The 23289-nt window shown below is 33.8% G+C and overlaps 1 protein-coding gene across 5 annotated transcripts in view; it reads right to left on the bottom strand.

The window, feature by feature from the left end:
- The window catches only part of LOC118265756 (aldehyde dehydrogenase, dimeric NADP-preferring), a 40213-nt gene extending 28188 nt beyond the window's left edge, over positions 1-12025 (bottom strand). For 3 of the 5 annotated variants that reach the window (XM_035578880.2, XM_035578878.2, XM_035578885.2), the window contains exons 1-2: positions 8355-8430; positions 7543-7723 (exon numbers count right to left, since the gene is read on the bottom strand). In XM_035578880.2, the coding sequence (XP_035434773.2) occupies positions 7543-7723; positions 8355-8390 (217 nt within the window). In that variant the 5' untranslated portion in view covers positions 8391-8430. Of the gene's footprint in view, positions 1-7542; positions 7724-8354; positions 8431-11846 lie in introns of those variants that run through there. The other 2 variants (XM_035578881.2, XM_035578883.2) reach the window with 2 other exon arrangements.
- Between the last annotated feature and the right edge of the window lie 11264 nt (positions 12026-23289).

The raw sequence follows: 23289 nt of genomic DNA, 5'->3' as shown, positions 1-23289 counted from the left end.
TTTTTTTGAGGGGGAAAATCATCCAATGGCTTCTCAACCTTGGGCGAGATGAAAGGGAGTGTCATGTCAGACTCTTACTGACTAAAAACCACCCCGTTCCTTCTTCTGCTTTGAGCCGGAGCCCCGGTAACCTTTTACGTTGTCCGCAGCTCCGGACTGACTAAAATTCTTGGAACACTGACGTAAAAAGAAACTCCTTTGTCTGAAACTCTTTGTTTTGTCATCTATACATGTGTGTAGGTACTTATTAAGTTAATGCTTGATGTATGCGTCTCGTGTGAGTTTTGATACAATGACCCTCTGCTGTAATAAGAAGTATCAACAATGCTGTCATTGGTCGGTTGATGTTAGACTATCTGATAATTTTGTTGTTTGACTTTCTTTATGATGTGATGAGGATCTGAGATGTGTAAGGACTTGCTTCTTTTACATTAACATTAACATTACACCGATGAAACCCAATTACCCGCCTTCCCAATCTCCGATTCCCCTACAACCCTTAAAATCTAACCCCCAAAAGGCCGGCAACGCACCGAACAGGAGAGTGATCACATATAACCTCATGCCTGTCTCCCATGGGGATAGGCGGAGACAATGCAACGCCGATGGTTACGAATCTGACATACCTCTTTCGCTTCATCAACAGTCATCAGTCTTTTCATGATGCATGCTCGTCGGTTACGGCCCTTTTCTTTACCAAAGGTATCTTTTAGCTAAAACGACTTCTCAATAATGCTCCTTATTAGATGGTTAAAATAAACACACCAGATTACTAAACCTTTAACCGATATTTACAAGAAAACTACATCATGTAACTCCTAAGTATTGTAACCTGATTACTTAGACAATAAATCATGTGAGGACACATCGCCACATCGTTTGGTCGCACTGTCAATCAGAACCAGTAATTTAAAGTTAATAGACAAACACCTATTTAGGTTCAGACTGTATTATTGTTAGATACTATAACTATAGTTAAAATAAAGCGATAGAACAAGTCTAGGTAAAGTAATCTTGGACTATCTATAAAGACGAACGAAAATGAAAACGGTGATTACTTGTCGGATCGAGTTGTTGAATTATTTTTATGGTATAAGCCAGTAAACGAGCATACGAATCACCTGATGGTAATCGTAATCGCAATCGTCGCCGTCAATTGACACCCAAAACACCAGTGGCGTTACAAGTGCGTTGCCGGTCTTTTGGGTTAGGAATTTAAGGATTGTTGGGGAATCGGGGATTGGGAAGATTCCTATTGCTCTGGTAACTTCACTCACACAACGACCGTTTCACGTCAATTTATGTGAGGCCGTGGTATCACTCCGGTCGAGCCGGCCCATTCGTGCCGAAGCATGATTTTCCCAACACTTAAAAAGAAGTATGAATTTTAAGATCCCTTTTTCTTTTATTACCACAGCCATTTGTCCTTCATATCTTTGACATGTAATGTTATCAAAAGTGTAGTGTATGATAATCAATAATAACAAAACTACCAGAACTGCGTATCTCAAGTCTATCTCAATGACGATCATCAATTGCGCAGGAGATTTATTGTATAGTTTGCACTATGTGGGTCAGTAAAATTGCAATACATATCCCCCTTTGTTATCCCACGGGTCGATGACCTGGCAGGATATGGGGAATCAGACACAAACACGACACTGCGTCATCATGTCCATGTTCCATTTATAAGTTGAGGGTACCCATTTAAACACTACACAATCATTCGATTTGAAAGCACCAATATTCTTTTTTAATTTTGACCAAAATCACCAACCCATCCAACTTTGATCAGTCAGTCTGATTTGAATAGAACCTAAGGTCGATTGTAGGTATCTTATCTATACTAATATATAAAGCTGAAGAGTTTGTTTGTATGAATGCTAATCTCCAAAACTGCTGGTCCGATTTGAATTATTATTTTTGTGTTAAATAATGCGTTTATCAAGGATGGCTATATGCTATAAAACATTACCTGCGTTACGATCAAAAGGAGCTGAGCGGAGCGGGTGAAACCGCGCGGAAATAGCTAGTAATAATATATTTACTTGCTTCTTATTACTTAATGTTTCCCACAATAATTAGACGAACAAGCCAGTCTAGTGCCTTGGATGTTAATTACTAGATTCTATCAATCCTCGGCTTAACATTGACCTTCGGTACATGTTATCTGATTTTCAGACATCTTGTTTCTAATAACATCTGACTTAGAACTTAGACCTGGTTCAAGGTCAAAAATAACAATACTAACTACCACACTCAGCGTCATTTAATGGTTACTTAAGCCAGTCCTTAGCAATTGTTTTCGATACAAAATCGTTACTAAGGAATAGTTTAAGTAATCATTAAATGTCTCTGAGTGTGGTAGTAAGTATATAGAATAGAGTCTGCGGTTACTTTGCGGAAGTCCAAATTACACTAACAATACAATTAATTTTTAGTTTTCCCTCGATTCGAGCTGCGGGAACCGTCGAGTCAACATCTTCTGAAGATGTGTCTCCGTGGAGGAGCGAAACTAATGTCGACTGTTTTTTGTGTTGCACTTCTGCTGCATGAGCATTTAATTGCGGGTGGGAGGATGGTGTTGCACACCGCATGCTGAATATACATCTACAAGCGGTTTTAAATTAATTTATTGTATTGTTAGTGAATACTAAGAATAATAATAACAACATAGACATAATATCTCAATGTTACATAGTAGGTAGTAATTAACATATCGGTGTTAACTATAAATTAATGTTTTTAGTATCTGAGCAATTATAATTTCGATAATTTCAAGTTAAAATAATGATTGACATAGTTGTGGTCTCTTTTATAGATTTTTGTGGGAGCTGTGGTCACGTAGTCTTCTCTAGAAACTACGTTAAATTAGGTTATCTACTTTTTATGGTATAAGCCGGTAAACGAGCAGACGCATCACCTGATGGTAAGCAATCGCCGCCGCCCATGGACACCCGAATTACAGTTACATGTGTTAAGAATTTAAGAGTAGTTGGGGAAATGGGGATTGGGAAGATTGGGAACTAATTCATGTTATACGCCTCTTTCATGTCGTCAAAGGGACCAAGAAGATTTTAACAAGAGAAATAGTCCTATGACGGTCTTCGAAATATACCATGGTCTTTAGTATAAACCTGATGCTATTTTGTTTTCGAACGTCAACGTCCTTTCTGATAGATACTCCGTAACAATATTTGTATTTATGAAGGAATGAAGAAGAAAATTTATTACAGTTACTGCAAGTGCTAATCAAGTTATAGCAAGAGACAAGCTTTCTCTAGCGATCCCTTCGACAAAACTGGTCAGGGCAGTGTCAAAGGAAACAGATACTCATAGATTATGAAAGACATGCAATGTATAGGTACTTAAGAGTAAAGTTGCAGATTAAACTGTTATAAAGGCAATATCTACCTACTTGGACTGATCTTGGGTAGGGACTAAGGACCATGGTTGGGACAGCAATTCGTTTAATAGTTTACACTAGCTAATGATTCCAGAAAAAGGTTTGAGTGAAACCATTCCCTATCATCAACATCATTGACAGCCCGTGACGGGTTTGCCATATTCTTACGCCCGAATACTGAAATGCTACTCAATTTTAAGTTGTACTTAAATATCGTGCTATCTCTGTCATTTTATAAAGAATTGATAGCGACAGAACTAGTTTTGAGAGAGTCTTAAAATTGAGTAGCGTTTGAGTATTCGAACATTAGCCATTTCGTTGATATGTTTAATATTGCAAGGTTTCGATGTATTAAAGAACGCTGCTAGCTGGTTTCTACCAAAATATCTAGTCCCTAAAGAGTTGGGTGTCAAAATGTATTACACTGTGCGGTTACCAAATAGCATTATACATATTACATGTACCTACCTATATTAATTTATCCTGCATCCAATTATCCTTAACACATTTAAAATTATACCTCAATAAAAATAAACTGCTCTGTACATCATGACTTACCCTTAAAGGCATAGCAGATAATATTTGCGTTATATAATCGGTATTAAGACTTCCTTTAAAGGTACGAGTCGCAGTAATAGTAGAGGTACTCAAATTAATACTGCCGCGTGCCGCTTACGGTCCAGCAGTGGTCGGTAGTAGGTACTTAAGCATGAAGTGTCGGTCAAAAGGCTGTTCACGTGTTTACGCAGATGACTGTGGGGGTCGTAATAACAATAATACAAACTTGATTTAAATATGTTTAAGCTTTGAGCTATGTTTTGGGTAAGATTGAGGATAATGTATTCTAAGTATGGGCTTATTCATTTTAACTGGCTGTTTATTGGTCCTATACCTATGTATCTGCCTCCATTGAACCAAAGTTCGATTCACGGGTTGTTACATTTGGTATACTCATCGGATTTTTAGACGTTTGTATTTTTTGACATATTGTTAACATTACCTATGTGCCGTAATGTGCATCTCTGCCTACCCCTTTGGGGATAAAAAGGCGTGACGTTGCGTGTTGTATGTTCCTATATCGACGAATTTACAACTTACCTAAGTTGGTATATGGAAAAGGTTTTTAATAGTGACCTGCCAACAAGCTCGAGGTCATCAAACCTGTTTAATAAATACATTTCTGGTTTTGCTCTTTTGCGCAGTGTACTAGGAAATCATATAAGACATATAAATAGTTTTTTTATATCATACAAATTCATATTAGATCATAATCAAGTTTGCGGGGGCCTTTAGCGCTCATAATGGACATCTAACGCATATTTTTTCCATATAAGTATTTTCCTAATGTAAATACATACATATATGTTTAAATTAATTTCAAACTAAATTAAGTTGATCAACAAGTTGTTGATATTTAATTCGTTATACTAGAAGACAATTTGAAAAAACATGCTGAGGAGAGATGTAATTTTTAAATAAAATTCATCGCTATTTATAGAAAAAAACTAAACTACTAGGTAAGATCGGCATTCTATCACATTTCTTACATTTCTCATACAAACATTTGTCATAGGTACAAGAATATTTAGTAATTTAACTTTCGTTCATTACTATTTTGTAATTTTAAATTTTTCTCTGTTCTTAATTTGATCACGTTATTAACGTTATGATTTAAAGCTAGTAGTTTGGTCGTATTGCGCAGGTTAAGGTAATGGTAGAATATATGTATTTATTTGTTCATTTAGCTTAAACTGGGGATTAGTTCATCAATGTACTATAAATATACTCAAGGATAATTAACATCCAGATTAGTTCATCCATGTGCTATAAATAGGCTCAAGGATAATTTAACATCCAGATTAGTTCATCCATGTGCCATGTATTTGATTTTAAATTATTGATAACTGTAAATAATATTTAGTTTTGTTGTAAGTAAATTACGATCGATTTTTTTAATGCCAGGTCTTAGTGTTACCAAGGAATTTCTGATTTTGTACTACCTATATAGATACGCTGTATAGCGAGAATGTTGGAAATTACCAAAGTATTCTTTGAGGAACTTGTAATATTTTGCCCTTGATCATAGACGCGGATAAAAATATTACATATTAAATAAAAAATGTTAAAAAGCCAAGTTACGTGGCCATTCTCCATATAACTACATAAATGCATACAATGTTTATTTTTAACCCGCAATTTTCTTTAAGAAAGCCAGATTCACTTTATTATATCACTTTTAAATATCACAAAACGACTGCGAAGTAAATTGTAAACTTGATTTTTTATTACAAAAGTACTTTCACACAACGAATTGTTGGTTTTTATTACTTTTTCTTATATTATTTAGTATTACATAAACAGAAACCATTGCATCACAATTCATGAGTTACTCAAACTGCGTTATTGTAAAATAAAAAAAAGGAATGCAAATTGGCGCGAAAAAGACCTTTACTCTATAAGTCTATTGGCTACAAATAAAAATAAACTGTCGTTGTCTATGACGTGCGCATAGATTTGCACGATTGCATAGAATTCGAAGAGATTACTTCTTTTTTTGACTTGTTATTTAAATAAGACAAGGTTTGTATGATAGAATAAAGTCAAAGTAAGCGTTGAAACGTTTTAATGGCACTATTTGGTTGCACCGTTGTAGTGATGGGCTCGTGTTCTATTGCATAATGTACGTATTGTATCGATTGAACTTATTTATATATTTCATCTTAATTTTACGGGTCTTTGATCACCTATTGGCTTCTTTAGACCGTAACATATTCATATAAAAACCAACAAAGAATACCTTTTGTAGCTGAAAAAGTATACTTCTCTTGACAATAGCTTTGAAATGAACTAAGGGTTCTTGATGGCAGATATACCATGCTGTAGTTTGTTTCTATCAATTATAATAAGTTAGCAACAGATAGTCATTGTTCTCATTAAAATATGAATATTAATAGACATCTATTATTTAGGTTCGGTTAGCAACAATACCTAAGCATATTTCGCTCTTCATGGAGTTACATAAGTAAATAAAAAGTCCTAATGAATAGGTGACTTAAATACCTCAGCTGTTGTCGACGCCTGATTTAGAAAAAAAAACTAGAATTAAAAACGTATACAACTTTTTAAACAATAGACAAATAATAAAATACATTCACAAAGGCTCACAAAGGAATTCGTGAACTCACGTGGAGATGTATGTACCTAAATGTTTTTTGATTATGTTGTTTATACCAACCGATTAGCTCACGTCTTAATATAAGCAGGTAAGTAATGGACCTAAATTTAGAAACAAAATGGATGTTGGTGTACTTTGTTTTAAAAATAATTATTTAATTAAGTAAACTATTTAATGATGAGGACTATTTTTTGGACGCTGTAAGTTAATTTTAATTTATAATATTTTTTTTTGTTTCTTATGATTATTTTATGTTGTAAATATTTTTGTCTTAGTTTGAATTTTTATTTAGTCTACATATCTGTATTTAAATTTAAGTAATTGTAAGTACCTAGTATGTAGGTACATACATGATTTATGATTTACAAGAAAACAAAAATTGAGTATAACAGTTTTAAAAGTCATTTCTCTAAGTATAGGTACCTAACACTTAGTCCAGGAACACCCTATGCGTTATTAATATCATGGTAGAAATGGTCACACTTGAGTTAACCCCAAAAAAGCTCTTCGCGGGAGTAAGCGTTTCACGGCATTTTATAAGGTAGGTAGATACTTATTTTTAGAAAACATCGCTTTGGAGTGTGATATCATTGTTTTAATAACAGTTCGTCTATTTAATATTCTGCTACGGATTCATTATTTGTCAAACATATACTATCACTATAATATACTAAACATACAGAACTTTTAAAATATTTACAGAGTCGACAATTAACACGTCTCTCAATTTGTTTGGAATAAAAGTATTTTGCATACTTCGTCGGCGAAAGGACCTTGATATTAAACCTGTGATGAACTTGGAGAAGGTGAAGGTTCTACCGTTTATAATATAAAATCGTGATACCCACATAATTAAATGGTCTCTAAATTATATGACGCTAATTTACATTTATTAATCTTTGACGGGAAACCCAATAAGAAAAAAAATCCAGTTCTAAAAAAAAATATTTAAAAATCTTACCGTTTCCATTCATGGTGTTGGTGTTCATTTGCTTCGGTCTGTCGATGTGTATCACTGGTATATCGGACTTGTCGATCGGAGCGACAACCTGATCGACATCCAAGTCGATGTCGATAACATGCACGTCACTGTTTTTAGCACTCGCGTCCTGCCCCGTCGGCGCCGGCATTTCAACTAACTGCTACAAATGAGAATACGATACGATATATTTACTGGCTGAATGTCTGTTCCTTTGCCTCAATCGAGGATGAATTAATAAAATGTTGTTTTTTCTTAATTGATGTTTTGTTTCATTTGAATTTGGAATCTAATAAAAAATGGAGGCGTTCATACGTAAATGAATAAATGTGTTAAAATTAGCAACAGTGAGTATGGTAAGCTTTTAATTAATTAAACAATTTATGTATGTGTATTTGTTTATAAATAATTTGTAGAATTGATTTTATACGCAAATATGTATTGTGATGTGATTTAGGTAATCTTTAATAATTAGCTGATAAAATTATGATATTTATGAAAAGATATCTGGCCAGCCTTTGATAAAATGTCCTACTTCATAATATAAATATTCTAATAGCTAAATAAACATAAGACTGATATAATATTAATATTTCTTTTTGATCTACACAGTTATTTGTTTAACTTATAATTTAAGACGGTTGAGTAACTGGAATTTTATTATTTTTCCTGCAAATAGTTTTATTATAACTTATTTAGTTCTCATTATTTACTTATCGATGTGTGTATTCTAAGAAAAAGGTTCCACGTGTATTTTTTTAATAAATATATCTACATAAAAAAAATATACTGACACGTCTGTCTTGGGAGAGGCAGACAGTCGGACTCATTCGAATATGAAAATAGCTGAGTCAAGTTCGCCTTTGCCTGCCTCGCCATTTTAAATACTTTTTTTTAATATGTAAGTATTTATAGCTTTTTTGGTTGACGCACGATTATCCATTTATGTAAATTTGCATGCATATATATGCATAAACATTTATAAGAACTTGATATTATTAGAATTTTTAGAATTTGTATAGGTAAGTATAGAATATGTGCATGTGTCTAATATTTAAATAAGTTTTTAATATTTCTTTAGTACTCATAGGTAGATACTAAGTGTTTTAAATATTATAAACTTTGAGTAAGTAAACAAAATTTTAATAATTAAATTGATAGTTATTTTCCGTTACGAAATTTTAAAAACCATTTTTTAAAATGCGCCGAATTAATTACTTAATTATTATTGTGTGACGATTTTATTATATTTTATTGTATTGAAACGTTGTATAATTTAGTTTTTGACCGTGGAAAACATTAAATTGTTATTGTTAAACTGCTTTATTTAGTTTGACCTGTTTATTTGTTTGGAACAAATTTAATAATTGGATTTTAACCCCTTCCTGACGTATCTGATATTTAGTACACACTCTTAATCTTGATGACCATACAATATACGCCAATTAAAACCGTTTAACATAAACAATATTTATAATATGCATAACCTACTTGTTTGGATCATGTGATTAGATTGTTTACTTTTTCTTTCTAGTCAGTCAATATTGATTCAGAAATATTGTGACGCGGTAAAGGACGATTATTTAATTTGTTTTATTTGTGCATGTGTTTACGATTAGACAGAACCGAACGATGTTTATGTGTTTGTCAACAAGAGTGATTCACATACAAACATTTATTATGGAAGTTTCTTGAATAAATTAGTTTATTTAAATAGATTTGTCGTAATTTATTTATTGTGTAATGTTTTATTGAGATTTTCCTCAACGTTTTAAGTATACTCATAGGTATTAGATTAAAAAGGAAAATTATCAAAGATTGAGCTACTGATTTTAAATTAAAAAATAAAGTAGTTAATATTGTTTTGTTATTGTTCCGTAGAAATATTATAACTGTAACTATGTATGTATTGTTCAAAAGATATTTCCCGTGGAAATAGCTCATTGATTCACATTAAGAGGAATGAAGGAAAGGAACATTATTTTTAACACTATATTCACTAAATAATGGTAAGTATGTTAAATTATATAAAAACTCGTGGTCTATTAGAATACTAGATATCTTCTTAAACTTATCAATAGTTAAAAAGAAACTAATATGAATTAGTTTTCTTCACTTGAAATTTTCTTTGGAATACGAATATAGAAACAATTAGTACTAGGGTTAAAAGTATCCTATCACTCAAGTCAGCTCATTCCCTGTTTCTATACCAAATTTCATCAACATCCCTTAACCCGTTGTCTGTTGGAACGCAGATCTACGCGAGACCCAATGTGTTTTCTATTGTGTCTTATATACCGACAGACAAGAGGTTAAGCAGTTTCAGCGTGATTAACGATCAAACATCCAAACAAACAGACACTCATATTACTTATAATATTAGTGTGATGAGCGTATAAGTTTAAGAATATAAAGAAAATATATCTTAAAACTACTTATATTGTCATATCGGCTGATGTTTAAATAGGAAATCATTATCAGTGCCGTTTCAATACAGTAATTTATTACCTATGTTTCTTTAGAAAAAATCGGCCTTGAAAATACATATTGTATAGAATTATTGTAAATGAATATTAGTTTTGAAGTAGGAAGCGTAAAGTTATCAAACAAAACCTACTGCTATATAGGCACTATTTATTATTTTTAAAAGGGAAACACATAACTGTACATTTCAGTAATAGAGTGTGATATAAGTATCTACATATAATATGAACCATCATCAATGTGACATTAAATTAATACTAAAAGCCCTTCCTCTCTCCTACGAATTTTATATTTTGCTGTGCCCGACAGGGTCCATAATTGTGACTAAATACTGTATTTTCTAAAACCTGTGTACATTATGGATGCAATAAATACTTGAATATGTAAGTATACTTTATCATAACTCATTACGTTAAGTTTCTCATAAAATCCCGAGCTGTTGACAACCAGGGTTACCAGGGTTCCGGTTCTAAGCAGGAACTGGGTGGTTTTAGTCAGTAAAACTCTGACAATCTCTCTCCTCACTCAAGGCGGAACGGGAGAATTGATGATAACTCCCGCTCAAAAGAAAAAAAAAAAAGATTTCATTAAGATTCAAAAGTAAGAACTTTGAAATATTATGAGGTGGATTTAAACATAGAATACCGTGTATTGCGACTTCTGTCTTTCTTAATAAATTATTATGTTTTCGGCTTATTCATTATTATTATTTGACGAGGAACTCGACTACTTTTTTTTCCTTACTCATGAGATAAAACTGTTCTAACGTCTAATAGTGTGCCAAACGCCAAAACTGTTAATTCTCACTAAACTCACGAATAATGCTTCGATAATTATGTTAAATAATGCATTGTTTAAATAGGGAAGTAAGTATAAAAACAAAATACATTCATCAATAACGATTATGTTGTGAATGAAACTTGGTTGGTAACTGGCATTTAAAAATATATCAATTCGAATTTCGAATGAAACTAGTTTACTAGGTACAGGTACGTAGCAATTAAAATGTAGTAACGTTACTTTAAATGTCATGATCAAGAAAAAATGAGATAGTTTTGCATACTTGTGTACTTAATTATAAAACAATGTGCTTTGTAAATACTGGTCTCAAGTACAAGTGATAATTTCCAACACATCAGGAAACATTTCACTGACATCCCTAACATAGAAAAAAATATATTTGTTTTTTTTTTTTATGTTAGCGGCCTACCACTTCATCGTCGAAAAGAGTACTATCCCGATATTTGTGCGATTTTTCCGAAATGTTCTTATATAAGAGCTACACTTTTCTTTTTTAATATAGAAAACGTACTACGAATAGATTTTTCACATGGGCACGCTCTTACCGTACGAAAAGTTCAGTTTTCCGAAAAGTACGTATTTAAAAATGGAAAATTGGAGACCCAATAATCGGCTTTTGTTTATTGAGTTACTGCTATCTATATCCTGCCCGATATTTTGAATTATGTAGGTCAGGCCAGGGGTCAATATAATCATTTTAACCTTACACGCAAAGCTCAAGTCGATTCTATTATGTAGAATGACACATATCGGATATAGCAATTATTATATTATTTTGAACTGAATTATTTACGTAAGTATGCACATTAAATACCTATTAATTTATCAAATTAATTATAAATATTATGGTAAAATGATACCTAGGTAATTGTGGTTAAATACGATGATAAAATTAAGATAAAATAATTATGATAACGACACTGAATTTGGCTGACCCTTTGTATGAAAATGAAGTAAAAATGTTCTTTTTTAATGATAAAATCTGTATAAAATACACTGACCGTATATTTCGGTATATCGTGATTATAAGACATTTCGGACACAGCCAACAGCCACTAGCAACACTGAATATAAAACGTCAACTTTGAAAAAGGAACTAATTTTATTCACAAATAAAAAAAAATAACGATTTATTTTTTCGCTACGTTGCACGTGTTTCTTTGTTCTCAGTTTAAAACAAACTGTATAAAAGGTGCCATTTTAGAAATATTCTTTTTATTTGCATAACTATTAGAAAAATATGATAATTAGGTATTTTATGGGACGAGTCGTGAATGATTGGTGCGCACTATTAATAATAATGAAAATGTAAGTTCATACGTAATTGCAGTGCTTTGGTGACAAGTACGTATATTTTGTCGGGTATTTTTACTGCCCATAAACATTCACATATTATAATGTAGAAGTGTGTGTGTGTATGTCTGTTTGTTTGTCTGTTTGTCTGTCTTTCATGGCAAAAAGAAGCGACGAAATGATGAGATTTTTTAAAAGATGGAGAAGGATGTTTTTGTTTTCCAGGTTTTGTCTCTTTTTAACCACTTGTTTCCCTAAAATAGGAGATAGAAGTTTGTATGGGGTATTTCGTTATTTTAAAACAAAAAAATAGATATGCAGACTATTTCATCATCATCATCATCATCATCAGCCGAGAGACGTCCACTGCTGAACAAAGGCCGCCCCCTTAGTCCTCCACGTAGAACGACAAGCCATCACCTGCATGCGGACTATTTGCGACTAAATACATTTTCATGGAAACATCAGATTACGACCACTGGAAAGCCGAGGAATAGCGGGCGAAACCGCGCTTGAGTAACTAGTACTTTCATAAATCAGTGATTTCCATTTCAGATACATAGCGATAAGCATTATGCCTATAACCCTAGATTATCTAGCTTACGTTGGTATAGCCTAACGCACTAAATAACAGTTAATTGTATGAGGAACGAGGAAATTCGCGTTACGCTGTGTTACCGGTAACTTATTACGCGTACGTTTGCGTAATCGCACGTTTACGGTGTATACTGATTAATGATATGATATTACTGATAGTGGTTACGATACTGCAATGAAGTTGTCGGAAGGTGAATTGAATACTGTTTGCAAACCTATTAAGTCATAAGTGTTGACCTAGAACTTGTAAAAAAAAATGTTTTTGCTATAATATGATATTGGATTTTTTTAAAACGAAATACTTACATTAATTTGAATTATAAGTAAAAATTAAATTATGATTTACAGCTTCAAAAATATGGTAAGAAAAAAGTTTATAATGTGCAGACAGAATGAAGTTTAAAAAAATATTTCATTGTTTTTTTTTTCCTTTAATGGCAACTGAGTTTACAGTTTAGTCGACTATACTGCCAGTGTTGAGTGGTGGCGGTAGATTATTATATCTCATAGTTGTTGAGAGATAGGATTGTCGAGAAGTTTTTTTCGTCTTAAACGTAAGCTTTGTCTTTACTTTGCTAATAGATTGTGAACATTATTATTGAGTACTCGTTACCCTTACTCTTAGTATGAGTTTGCTTTACGTTTAAAGTAATCGAAACGAGAGCGCGTTCGGCGCTCTGATTAGTTGGTTTATTCGAGACGGCCAATCAGAGCGCCGAACGCGATTTGATTACTATAAACGTAAAGAAAAACCTATACAAAGGGTACAAGTTAGGGCAAAAGAAAGTTAGAAAGAGACAGAATACCATTGTTTTCGGCTACTTCTTAAAGTTTAAAAAAAGATGACCTTACAAGAAGATCATAGTTGTGCAACGTATTACTCGGTAAATACTGCGTAGTTCAAAAGTCAACTTGAACAGCATAAAGTATGTTACGTGTATAAACAAAACACAGTGTGTAGTAAAAATATGAATAGTATTATTATTTCAAAATACTAACGTCATTTTGTTATTCATAGACTTTAATTTCCCGTAGGTCTTGCAACGCAACTTGTCTTAAGAACCTACATAGTTACCTATTGATTTTAATTTAAAAAATACTGAGTATGTTATAGATGTTAAAATTATCTGCTCTCTGTAGATAGTCGGTAAATAAGATAATTAATTTTTTTTTATACCACGCAGTAAAGCGCACGACCCACCTGATGGCTGAGTGGTTACCCTGGCCGATGACAAGCGGAACATGTGCCTTACCGACCTTTAAAAATTTACCTAGGGAGTGGAACTCCTTGACGGAGTCTGTGTTTCCTGATGGGTATAACCTGGGTGTCTTCAAAGCCCGAGTGTATGTATAGGTTGCTTATGGGCAGACGTGCTCCATCGTAGGCCGCATCATCACTTACCATCAGGTGAGATAGCCGCCGAACGTCGGCCCATTTAACATAAAAAAACCCTGTATACTCCCTTCATGAACTTATTATTGATTAATTACACTAGCGAATCATTTACATATTTTCGTTTAAAACTGAAGTGGGAAAAGCCAAGGATTGTCTAAAGGAAAGTTATTATCAAAGTCAGTGAGAGTCTGATGTCCGAATACTCAAACGCTATTCAATTTTAAGACGCTCTCAAAATTAGTTCTGTCCCTATCAATTCTTTATAATATAACAGAGATACCACAATATTTAAGTACAACTTAAAATTTAGTAACATTTCACTATTTGGGCGTGACACTCCCTCTCACCTCACCAAGGTACCTCACCAACCACTTCAAAACCCCTGTCTAAAAATAAAATATAACAAATTAAAATATATTTTTGTAATGGGGTTGCCCACATACGAGTATAATGAGACCGTGTCGTGTATCATGATCGGTTTTTAATTGACCAGGCACACACTAACTAATGATAATATGAATCGTTCTGATAAACTAAATGCGTCCAATAGTGTCCATAATTATTGTTTTAATGTATATTTTGTTTTAAGTTTTCCGTCTTATATTTTAACCTACAATAGGATTTTCTCTCCTGTCGTGGGTAGGTACGTTTAAAACATGTAGTATCCCACGCACATTACCTACATAATTTTTGTTGAGTACTTTTTTTAGGTAAGTACTGTAATTCAGGGTTGACTAATGGACTCACGCCTAGTTCGTGGTATTCCACCAATCCGTTATCTGATTTCCATGTACCAAAAAGAGGGTTAACAAAAGGGTAGGCGTGAAAAGCTCTTTATTGGCATAAAAAAGATGTCGCTTTTGCTCTATAGTGGTAGATATTGTTAAAATTTGGCATTGTTATTTATAAGCCTCATAATCAATGCACTTTTAGCTACTCTATTGTATGATAAATCATTCCTGATTCAGGCTGATAACCAAATATGAATTGAGTAACCAATTTAAATATAATTCGCTGAGTACTAATGTCAAAAGAATGCTATAGAATTTTCATGTATCATGATGACAAATACATGCATTGTTTAGGTATTTTATGTATAGTATTTCTTAACTGTAATGATTTTATTTGTAGTACTTAGTTTATTAATTAAATAATTACTAAATTAATTGTAAAAACATTGATTTTCATAAAAAAAACGATTCTTTGGCTTTTGAGAATTTTCTTTAAAACGTTTACAATCGAGGCCAATACATTTTCGTTGGGTTCTTGTTATTACATAATATTTGTTTACTGACATTTCTTATGTTCTCTGAACCTTATTAAAACAAACAAATTAACTGATACGTAACTTATTAAAATATGCGGCAAACCAGATGTAGTAAGGTCATCTAATTTTATATGGATGTTATACAATACTGGCTTTATTTTGGACGTTTTGGATGACCGTAAATGACCGTATTGGACATTGGTCTATTTTATGTAAAAACTAGCGACCCGCCCCAGCTTCGCATGGGTGCAATGGTGATTTATTATGCATGTATTTCACAAATAACAACACATAAACGTTCCGCGTGAATCATTCTATCTATTAAAAAGACCGCATCAAAATCCGTTGCGTAGTTTTAAAGATTTAAGCATACAAAGGGAAATAGGGACAGAGAAAGCGACTTTGTTTTATATTATGTAGTGATACTTAAAAGTAAATAAGGGAACATTAGTCCTAAAGCAATTTCAGGTCATTTACATTTGATTTAATCACCAACAGTAGCGTGGGTCGGTAGCGTGTTCCGTTCCGGCGCGTTTTTCTAAATGTTACCTAAGGTCGTAAGGTGAAGGTCACTTTTTCTTTATTTATAAACTTTAAGCTTTGATTATAAAGAGATTATGTTATGGAACATTACTACGAGTACTAGTTTTTGGTTGTTTTGTACCATATAATTACCACCTACAGGCTACAACGTAGGTATATGAAATGTGTATGAAAAAAAATATTATGTTGAGAATTTAAGAGCTGTGGAAAATCGGGGATTAGGAAGATTGGGAATTGGGCCAATGGTAACCTCATTCCCACAACGAAACACCACGTACCTAAGCGTTGTTTCACGTCGGTTTTTAGATGACGTGCTGACGAGATAATTAATATTTACTTAATCTTATCATACTAATAATACTTAAGTCTTTGACTGCCAATAGAAAACTGTTGAAGGTTAATCCTCCGCTAACGTCGGTCATCGGTGACCACTACGGTATTTAATGTGTTAAAGGATGACATGGAAATGTACCTCTTATTACCATTCAAAACTAAAAAAAATATATAAAACACAACAAACCAATTCGTTTCAGATGCAAAAACAAGAAAAGTGCAGAAATGTTGTTGGAAAACGAACAACAAGATAATCCTTCTGTTGTTTTGTTTTCAAAGTATTGTGGAAATTGCAACCAAGTTGCGAAGCCAAAGGATTGTTTGAAAGTTGGAGGGAATGGAAGCAAAGGAATTGTAAGTATTCAAGTGTAGGAGAGCCATGCTTCGGCACGAATGGGATGGCTCGACCGGCGTGATACCACGGCCTCACAGACAGTCAGTAAGGGGCTACAGTTTCCTAGATCAGAGATTCTACATACAAGAAGAATAGGATTAGACCACTGGCTATCCTAATTATTTTACAATAATAAAAATATCTTACGATATTTTTTATAACACATCCGAAATATCTTACGATATTTTTTGGTGTTTTAAGACTTAACCCTTTGTGTGCCAGAACACAGATCTACGCGAGACATAACGCATTTTCTATTGTTTTATATACGGCATACAAAAGGTTAATCTGATTTTCCGGTCAGAGACTAATCCAACACAAAAATAATAAAAACACACGGTGCCATCATTCTCGAGTTTTAAATGCCGATGGCGTAAATAACACGATTGATGTTATCATTTTAAAATAATATATTACCCACTTATTACTTAATATATTACTTTAATCCCAATTTAATAGGAAGTAGGTAAGTCTCTTGCTGCTTAATCATTTGTCATTTAGAATATTGCCTTTTAATCACTGGCTAGATTAGGTTATTAGGTTTAAAATTAATATGCAGTTTATTTGATCAGTAAATTCATAAAGTTATAATCCTAGTCAATTGATTTTATTTATCTCTTGAAACATACAGAGGCCACGTGCCACTGTATGTTTTGGTAAACCACGCCCTTTTTGGCTGACTACGACGTAGCAAAATACGATCACAGTTATAGAATATTTAATTAAGTGTATATGTCGCAGCGATATAATAAGAACAGGGATTTGGCCAAATCTCTAAGGGATTTGATCAAACCACGGAGGATCTCAGAATAATAACACGATTTTAACATTTCCCTAAACAAATTTGATGATTTGACATTATCAAGAATTACTATTTTAATAGGTCTGCTCCGAAAAGGGCAACAGTATAGGTCGTTCTCTTCCCTTTCCTGCATCCATCTCAAAATCGACTAACTTTGTCAAATGATTTGGTAAAATACGACTATAAAAGTTTACATCTACTTAGGACTTAAACATTTGTCATCTATACTAATATTATAAAGCTGAAGAGTGTTTGTTTGTTTGAACGCGCTAATCTCCGGAACTACTGGTCCGATTTGAATAATTCTTTTTGTGTTAAATAAGATATTATACAATAAGAGCTAAGCAGAGCGGGTGAAACCGCCCAGAAGTAGCTAGTTCATTATATACTGGTTTGCAGTACCATACAATCTCATATTTACAAACACATAACAAATAGACGTAAAGGCATTCAACTGACAACGTTATTATGGTACCTAAATATAAACAGCTTAGATTCAAGTACATTCGCCCAGCAGCTTAACCTACACCTATCTGTTAAAAATAGATTTTCAACTTTATCGTATAAAGATATAAAGTTGATAATGTAATGAAAACATTGATATATTGGAGTAGGTTGACGTGCTAGTCACTATACATTGGCATTGCATTGATAGAGTTAGACCACCTGGATTACCTTGAGGGATCTAGGTTTATATGCAGTTACTAACATCTGTAAATTTATTATAAAATATATCGTTATGTCAATGTTATGAATGTGTTAGATAATATTTCGTTTAATTAAAGGTTGCGTCCACAGGTATCCCATCGTACACATCGTACGCATCGCACGCAACGGATTTTTGTTTGATTTTTGTTGTTTGTTTTGTATATAAACTCATACAACTGCGTCCACTGATCCGCATCGTTTTACAGTTTGGTTACTTCCTTCGAGAATTCGGCATCACAAAGTGTCTATTAACCATAGTATAAACGCGCATACTGCAGTACTTTAGCCATGTCTCCAGGCATAATAACAACTCCATCGAGCGCCTGTTCGTGTAGGGTAAAGTAGAGGGAAACAGATCAAGAGGCAGATCATATGTGCTGGACTGATAAAGTCAAATCGGCAATGGGAAATCCTGTGTCAGACTGCGCCAGACAGTCCACAAACAGGGAGAGATGGCGGGAGATCGTGAAGAATGATGAATCGCAACATCCATCTCTAATACAAATACGGCCGCCTCAATTTGACAACGACCGCTCCGCCAAGCGAAACGACAGAGAAGAAGAACACCTTTCATACAAATATACAAATTTCATACCTCTCTGCAGTTGTCACTTTTCGTATAAAGGAATAAAACAGGTTTCCATAAATGTGCACAGATTTGCCTTGATCTCGTAGTCAGTCATTAAGTAACCGCTTACTTAGTATCTAGATTCTAGGTTAGTGAAGGATGTAAATATTCCTTGTTGAGGTCTAAATACATTTATGATCTTATGATTTTTTAGGGGATGAAGTTACAAACGGGAAGACGGATCAAATGATAGTAAGCAATCGCCGCCGCCCATGGACAGACCAGAGGCGTTTCGTTGTAAGTGTAAGTACGTTGCCGGCCTTTTAGGGGTTAGGAATTTAAGGTTTGTTGGAGAATCGGGGAATGGGAACATTGGGAATAGGGGTAATTGGGCCTCCGGTAACCTCACTCACACAACGAAACAAAACGCAAGCGTTATTTCATGTCGAAATAAATCCGATTTAGTTTTTTTACTCTACAAGTGAGTAGGCCTCACCCCCTATTACATGGAACTTATAACACAAATGGTGAAAAGTGAGTGTACATTGTATAGCGGCATTACGTGCCGTAATGTGCATCTCTGCCTACCCCTTCGGGGGTAAAAGGCGTGACGATGTATTTGTGTGTGTGTGTGTGTAAATAACATTGTGTATCATGTAGCTTTGCTTGTCCACTTTATAACTTTGTGATGTAATGTACTATATGTACATACATAGTACATAGCTAACTGGTTATTATTATGGTAAATACATATGTAAATAAGTATTACTTATGTACTTGCATTCTTCAAGGTTGCTTGTCGCTTCTGACTTTCAATGTTTTTAGTTTTTTTGTTGTATTTGTGTTTATCGATTTTATTTTTAGTGTCGTAATGCTTTATACCAGTAGGTAATGTTTGATTTAAGGTTAAGATTAAGATTAATTGATCTTGGACTAGATTTCTAATATTTAATCTTGTCAGCATCTATTATAACTTTGGATAAGTTAGGTATGTAAAATTTTGATCAATTCATTTATTTCTTTTACTTGTTAGTTACATTTTTAAATATTAAATTAAAAAGAGAAAAAAATATATATATAACATTTAAAAATATAAAAAGCAGTAGCCCACCAGTAACGGGATAAATCCAAGCTACCGGTGGTCAGGGCTCAAGAGAGAGGAATTTCCGGACAATACGCGCCGTGTCCAGAAGTACTGCCTTCTGCATCAGGCTCTTGATCCAACCATCTAACGTTAGCCTACTCAGGTGTTGGTCGAGGCTTTTGGCTATAAGGCCATTGGCAGATACGACTATCGGCACAATGATTGCTGAATCTACATCCCACATGTCGACAACCTCATGAGCCAAATCAAGATATTTACTGGCTTTATCTTTTTCAGCTTTCACAAGATTCTCGTCATGTGGGATTGTTATATCAATTATCATTGTGCGACGGCTTGTTCGATCTATCACCACAATGTCAGGTTTGTTAGCAACAATTGTCCTGTCTGTGATGATAGTTCGATCCCAATACAGTGTGACATCTCCATTTTCAAGAACTGGGTCAGGCAGATACTTATAATACGGCACTTCAGATTCAACAAGTTTGTATTTTAAAGCAAGTTATTGATGAATAATCCTGGCTACAAGATTGTGTCTGTGCAAGTACTCTCCGTTAGCTAAATGAGAACAACCCGAAATTATATGTCGAATGGATTCCCCTGGGCGATGACATGCCCGACAAATGTCAGCCGTTCCATCCTTTATAATATACTTTCGGTAGTTGTTCGTCAACATAACTTCGTCCATAATTGCACAGACAAAACCTTCCGTTTCTCCAAATAAGTTACCAAAACGTAGCCAGGATACGGACGCTAAGAAATCTGTATCTGGCCCATGTAGGGCCCGATAGTAGCGTCCGTGCAACTCCTTACTTTGTTAAATTAAAATTAATTATTATGTTTTCGGCTTACTAACGTAATAATTTGACGAGTAAGTCGACCAGTTAAAAGCTATCCTAGGGGCTCATATTTTCGAGTTTCCGTCAAATAATTACGTGAATTAGCCGAAAAATAATAATATAATCATTAATATTGTATGTCTCACGAAAGTCACAATATAGGTTATGCTACTTTAAAAAATCAGATTATGGTAATTGGTGATAGTTGATCCTTTATATCCTTTATCTTATAATATACTCATATACACCTTTGAATATAATATATTTACTTAATTCTGGGTAAACACAATGTGTCATAGAATGAATGTTTGGTGTTAATAATTACAAATTGACCATAAAATGCCATTTTGATATTTACTGTTTTAAGTGCAGACATTAAAAGATTCTAACTACAGTTATAATACCAAGGTTGAATTCCAAACTAAGTGTTCGTGAACTTAGTGTTAAAAATTAGATAATCGATTATATTCTTTATATTATCATTTGGCATTTAGAGAACCGTGTTTAATTTTTCACGGAATTTTGTTGTGTAACTTGTTTGGTGAAAAGGTATGAAAATTATGCATAGATTAATTATGTTAATAGGTATAGGACCTACGTCATTCCGGAGCTGCGAACTATCTCCGGAGCTGCGGACTGCCTAGCGGGTTACCGGGGCTTCGGCTCAAAAAATAGGAGTAGGAACGAGGTGACTTTTAGTGAGTAAGAGTCTGACAATCACTCTCGCTTCGACCAAGGCAGAAGATTTAATTATAATTATATAATACCTATAGAATACATAAACTTATAAAATACCTACGTCATCAATAGTACTGGACAATTTATTAACATAAAATGGATTAACAATAATTAATCACAATTTAAAAGTAGTGTTCTCTGCGAAACCGTAATGTCCAACTCGTTAACCAAACGAGGAGATTTAGGCAAATGATTTAATTTAGGGGTATCCTCCTATAGGCAGCCAGTTAGTTCCTGGTTTTATAGTTGCTATAATGAAATATGTCTTGAATGATTGATATCACTTTAGCCTCTTCGAAATTGTCAATGCAGAAGGAGAATCAAGTAAAACGAGATTAGCGGGTCTGGTAAACTGTTTTAATGCAACGGTAGTTTAAGTACTAAAAAAAACGTCATATTTAAACGTTTCCACGGTAATACTATTTTTTTACGAATCAGCATGCTATGCAATCTTATTATGTATAGAATTTCTTTAAATTACATATTAAATATTATGAATAATATGATGATAGTTGAGTTTCACAATAATATTAAGATAGGTACTGATTGATGAAAACAGATAATTTAAGGATCAAAGTGACTTGACTATATAGTATTAATCAATGAAATCAAATGAGACAGCAGTTTTCGGGTTACGGAGTAATGAGATGGTTAAATTGCACCAGCTAAAATATGACACATTTTGTCTCAAAACAGGATTGCGGGCAAAGTCCATTGTGTCTTTGTTATAGATATCGGTATCTACCCAATAAGCATAATTTAATCCGCATAATTTCTAATTATAGGTTTGAAATCGCCATTGATTAATGCTCAAATCTTCTCCGTGTAAGAAGAGACTTATGGTTAGCAGTGGTCAGTTATAGGCTGTTGATGATGATGATGAGCACAGAATGGCTTTTACAATATTCTGTAAAATTTAGATTCATATCAACAAATTGTGTCAGTTTTATATGAACAAATGGTCATCTATAACAATACATGACCATTTCAATATAAAACGTTATGACTAACAGTGTTATTCAGCACATGAACTTAATTTCCTCCGAAGGTTTGTTTACAAGCTGTGTTTAACTACTGGTAATAAGTTAACGACCCGTCTAACCGGTCGGTTCGTGCGTAACCTACAATATTATATAACTCTGATTATCTTAACGCCAGCTCTTTGAGATTGTACGCAAAGAACGCTAAGAAAAGTAGTAAAAGGTTATAATACTTTTATTCTCCGATGTAGTAGGCAGTTTGTGTAGTGTCAACCTTACTTTTAAGTGTGGGAGAGCCATGCTTCGGCACCAATGGGCCAGCTCGACCGGAGTGATATCCCGGCCTCACAGAAAACCGACGTGAAACAATGCTTGCGTTGTGTGAGTGAGGTTACCGGAGGCCCAATTTCTCCTTCCCAATCGACCCAATCCCCGATTCCCCAACAACCCTTACATTCCTAACCCCCAAAAGGCCGGCAACGCACTTGTAATACCTCTGGTGTTTCAAGTGTCCATGGGCTGCGGCGATTGCTTATCATCAGGTGATCCGTCTACTCGTTTACTGGCTTGTTCCATAAAAAAAAAATCTTATGTTCAGCAATGCAACCATGCATATATAACCTACTTTTGGCACTTTCATTCACTCGAGAGATTCCAAATAATTATGATACCTACGGAAAATATAAAAAGTAACCTCTTTAAAAATTTTGGTACTTAATTGTTGAAACATTTAATTTTAATGTAAAGGCTATAAAATCGGAATTTAATTACGTATCGTGTTGATTGCAACGTTGTTTATTTTCGAAGTAATTTACCGTTGCAGTTAATGAGAGCTTCATTTACATTGCATGTATTAACTTTATACGGCTGTTTTACGGGTGGAT

Source organism: Spodoptera frugiperda, chromosome 7, assembly GCF_023101765.2.
Source record: "Spodoptera frugiperda isolate SF20-4 chromosome 7, AGI-APGP_CSIRO_Sfru_2.0, whole genome shotgun sequence".
Lineage (NCBI taxonomy): Eukaryota > Metazoa > Arthropoda > Insecta > Lepidoptera > Noctuidae > Spodoptera > Spodoptera frugiperda.
Note: the sequence above shows the minus strand (reverse complement) of the source record. Positions and strands in the feature narration are given on the sequence as shown.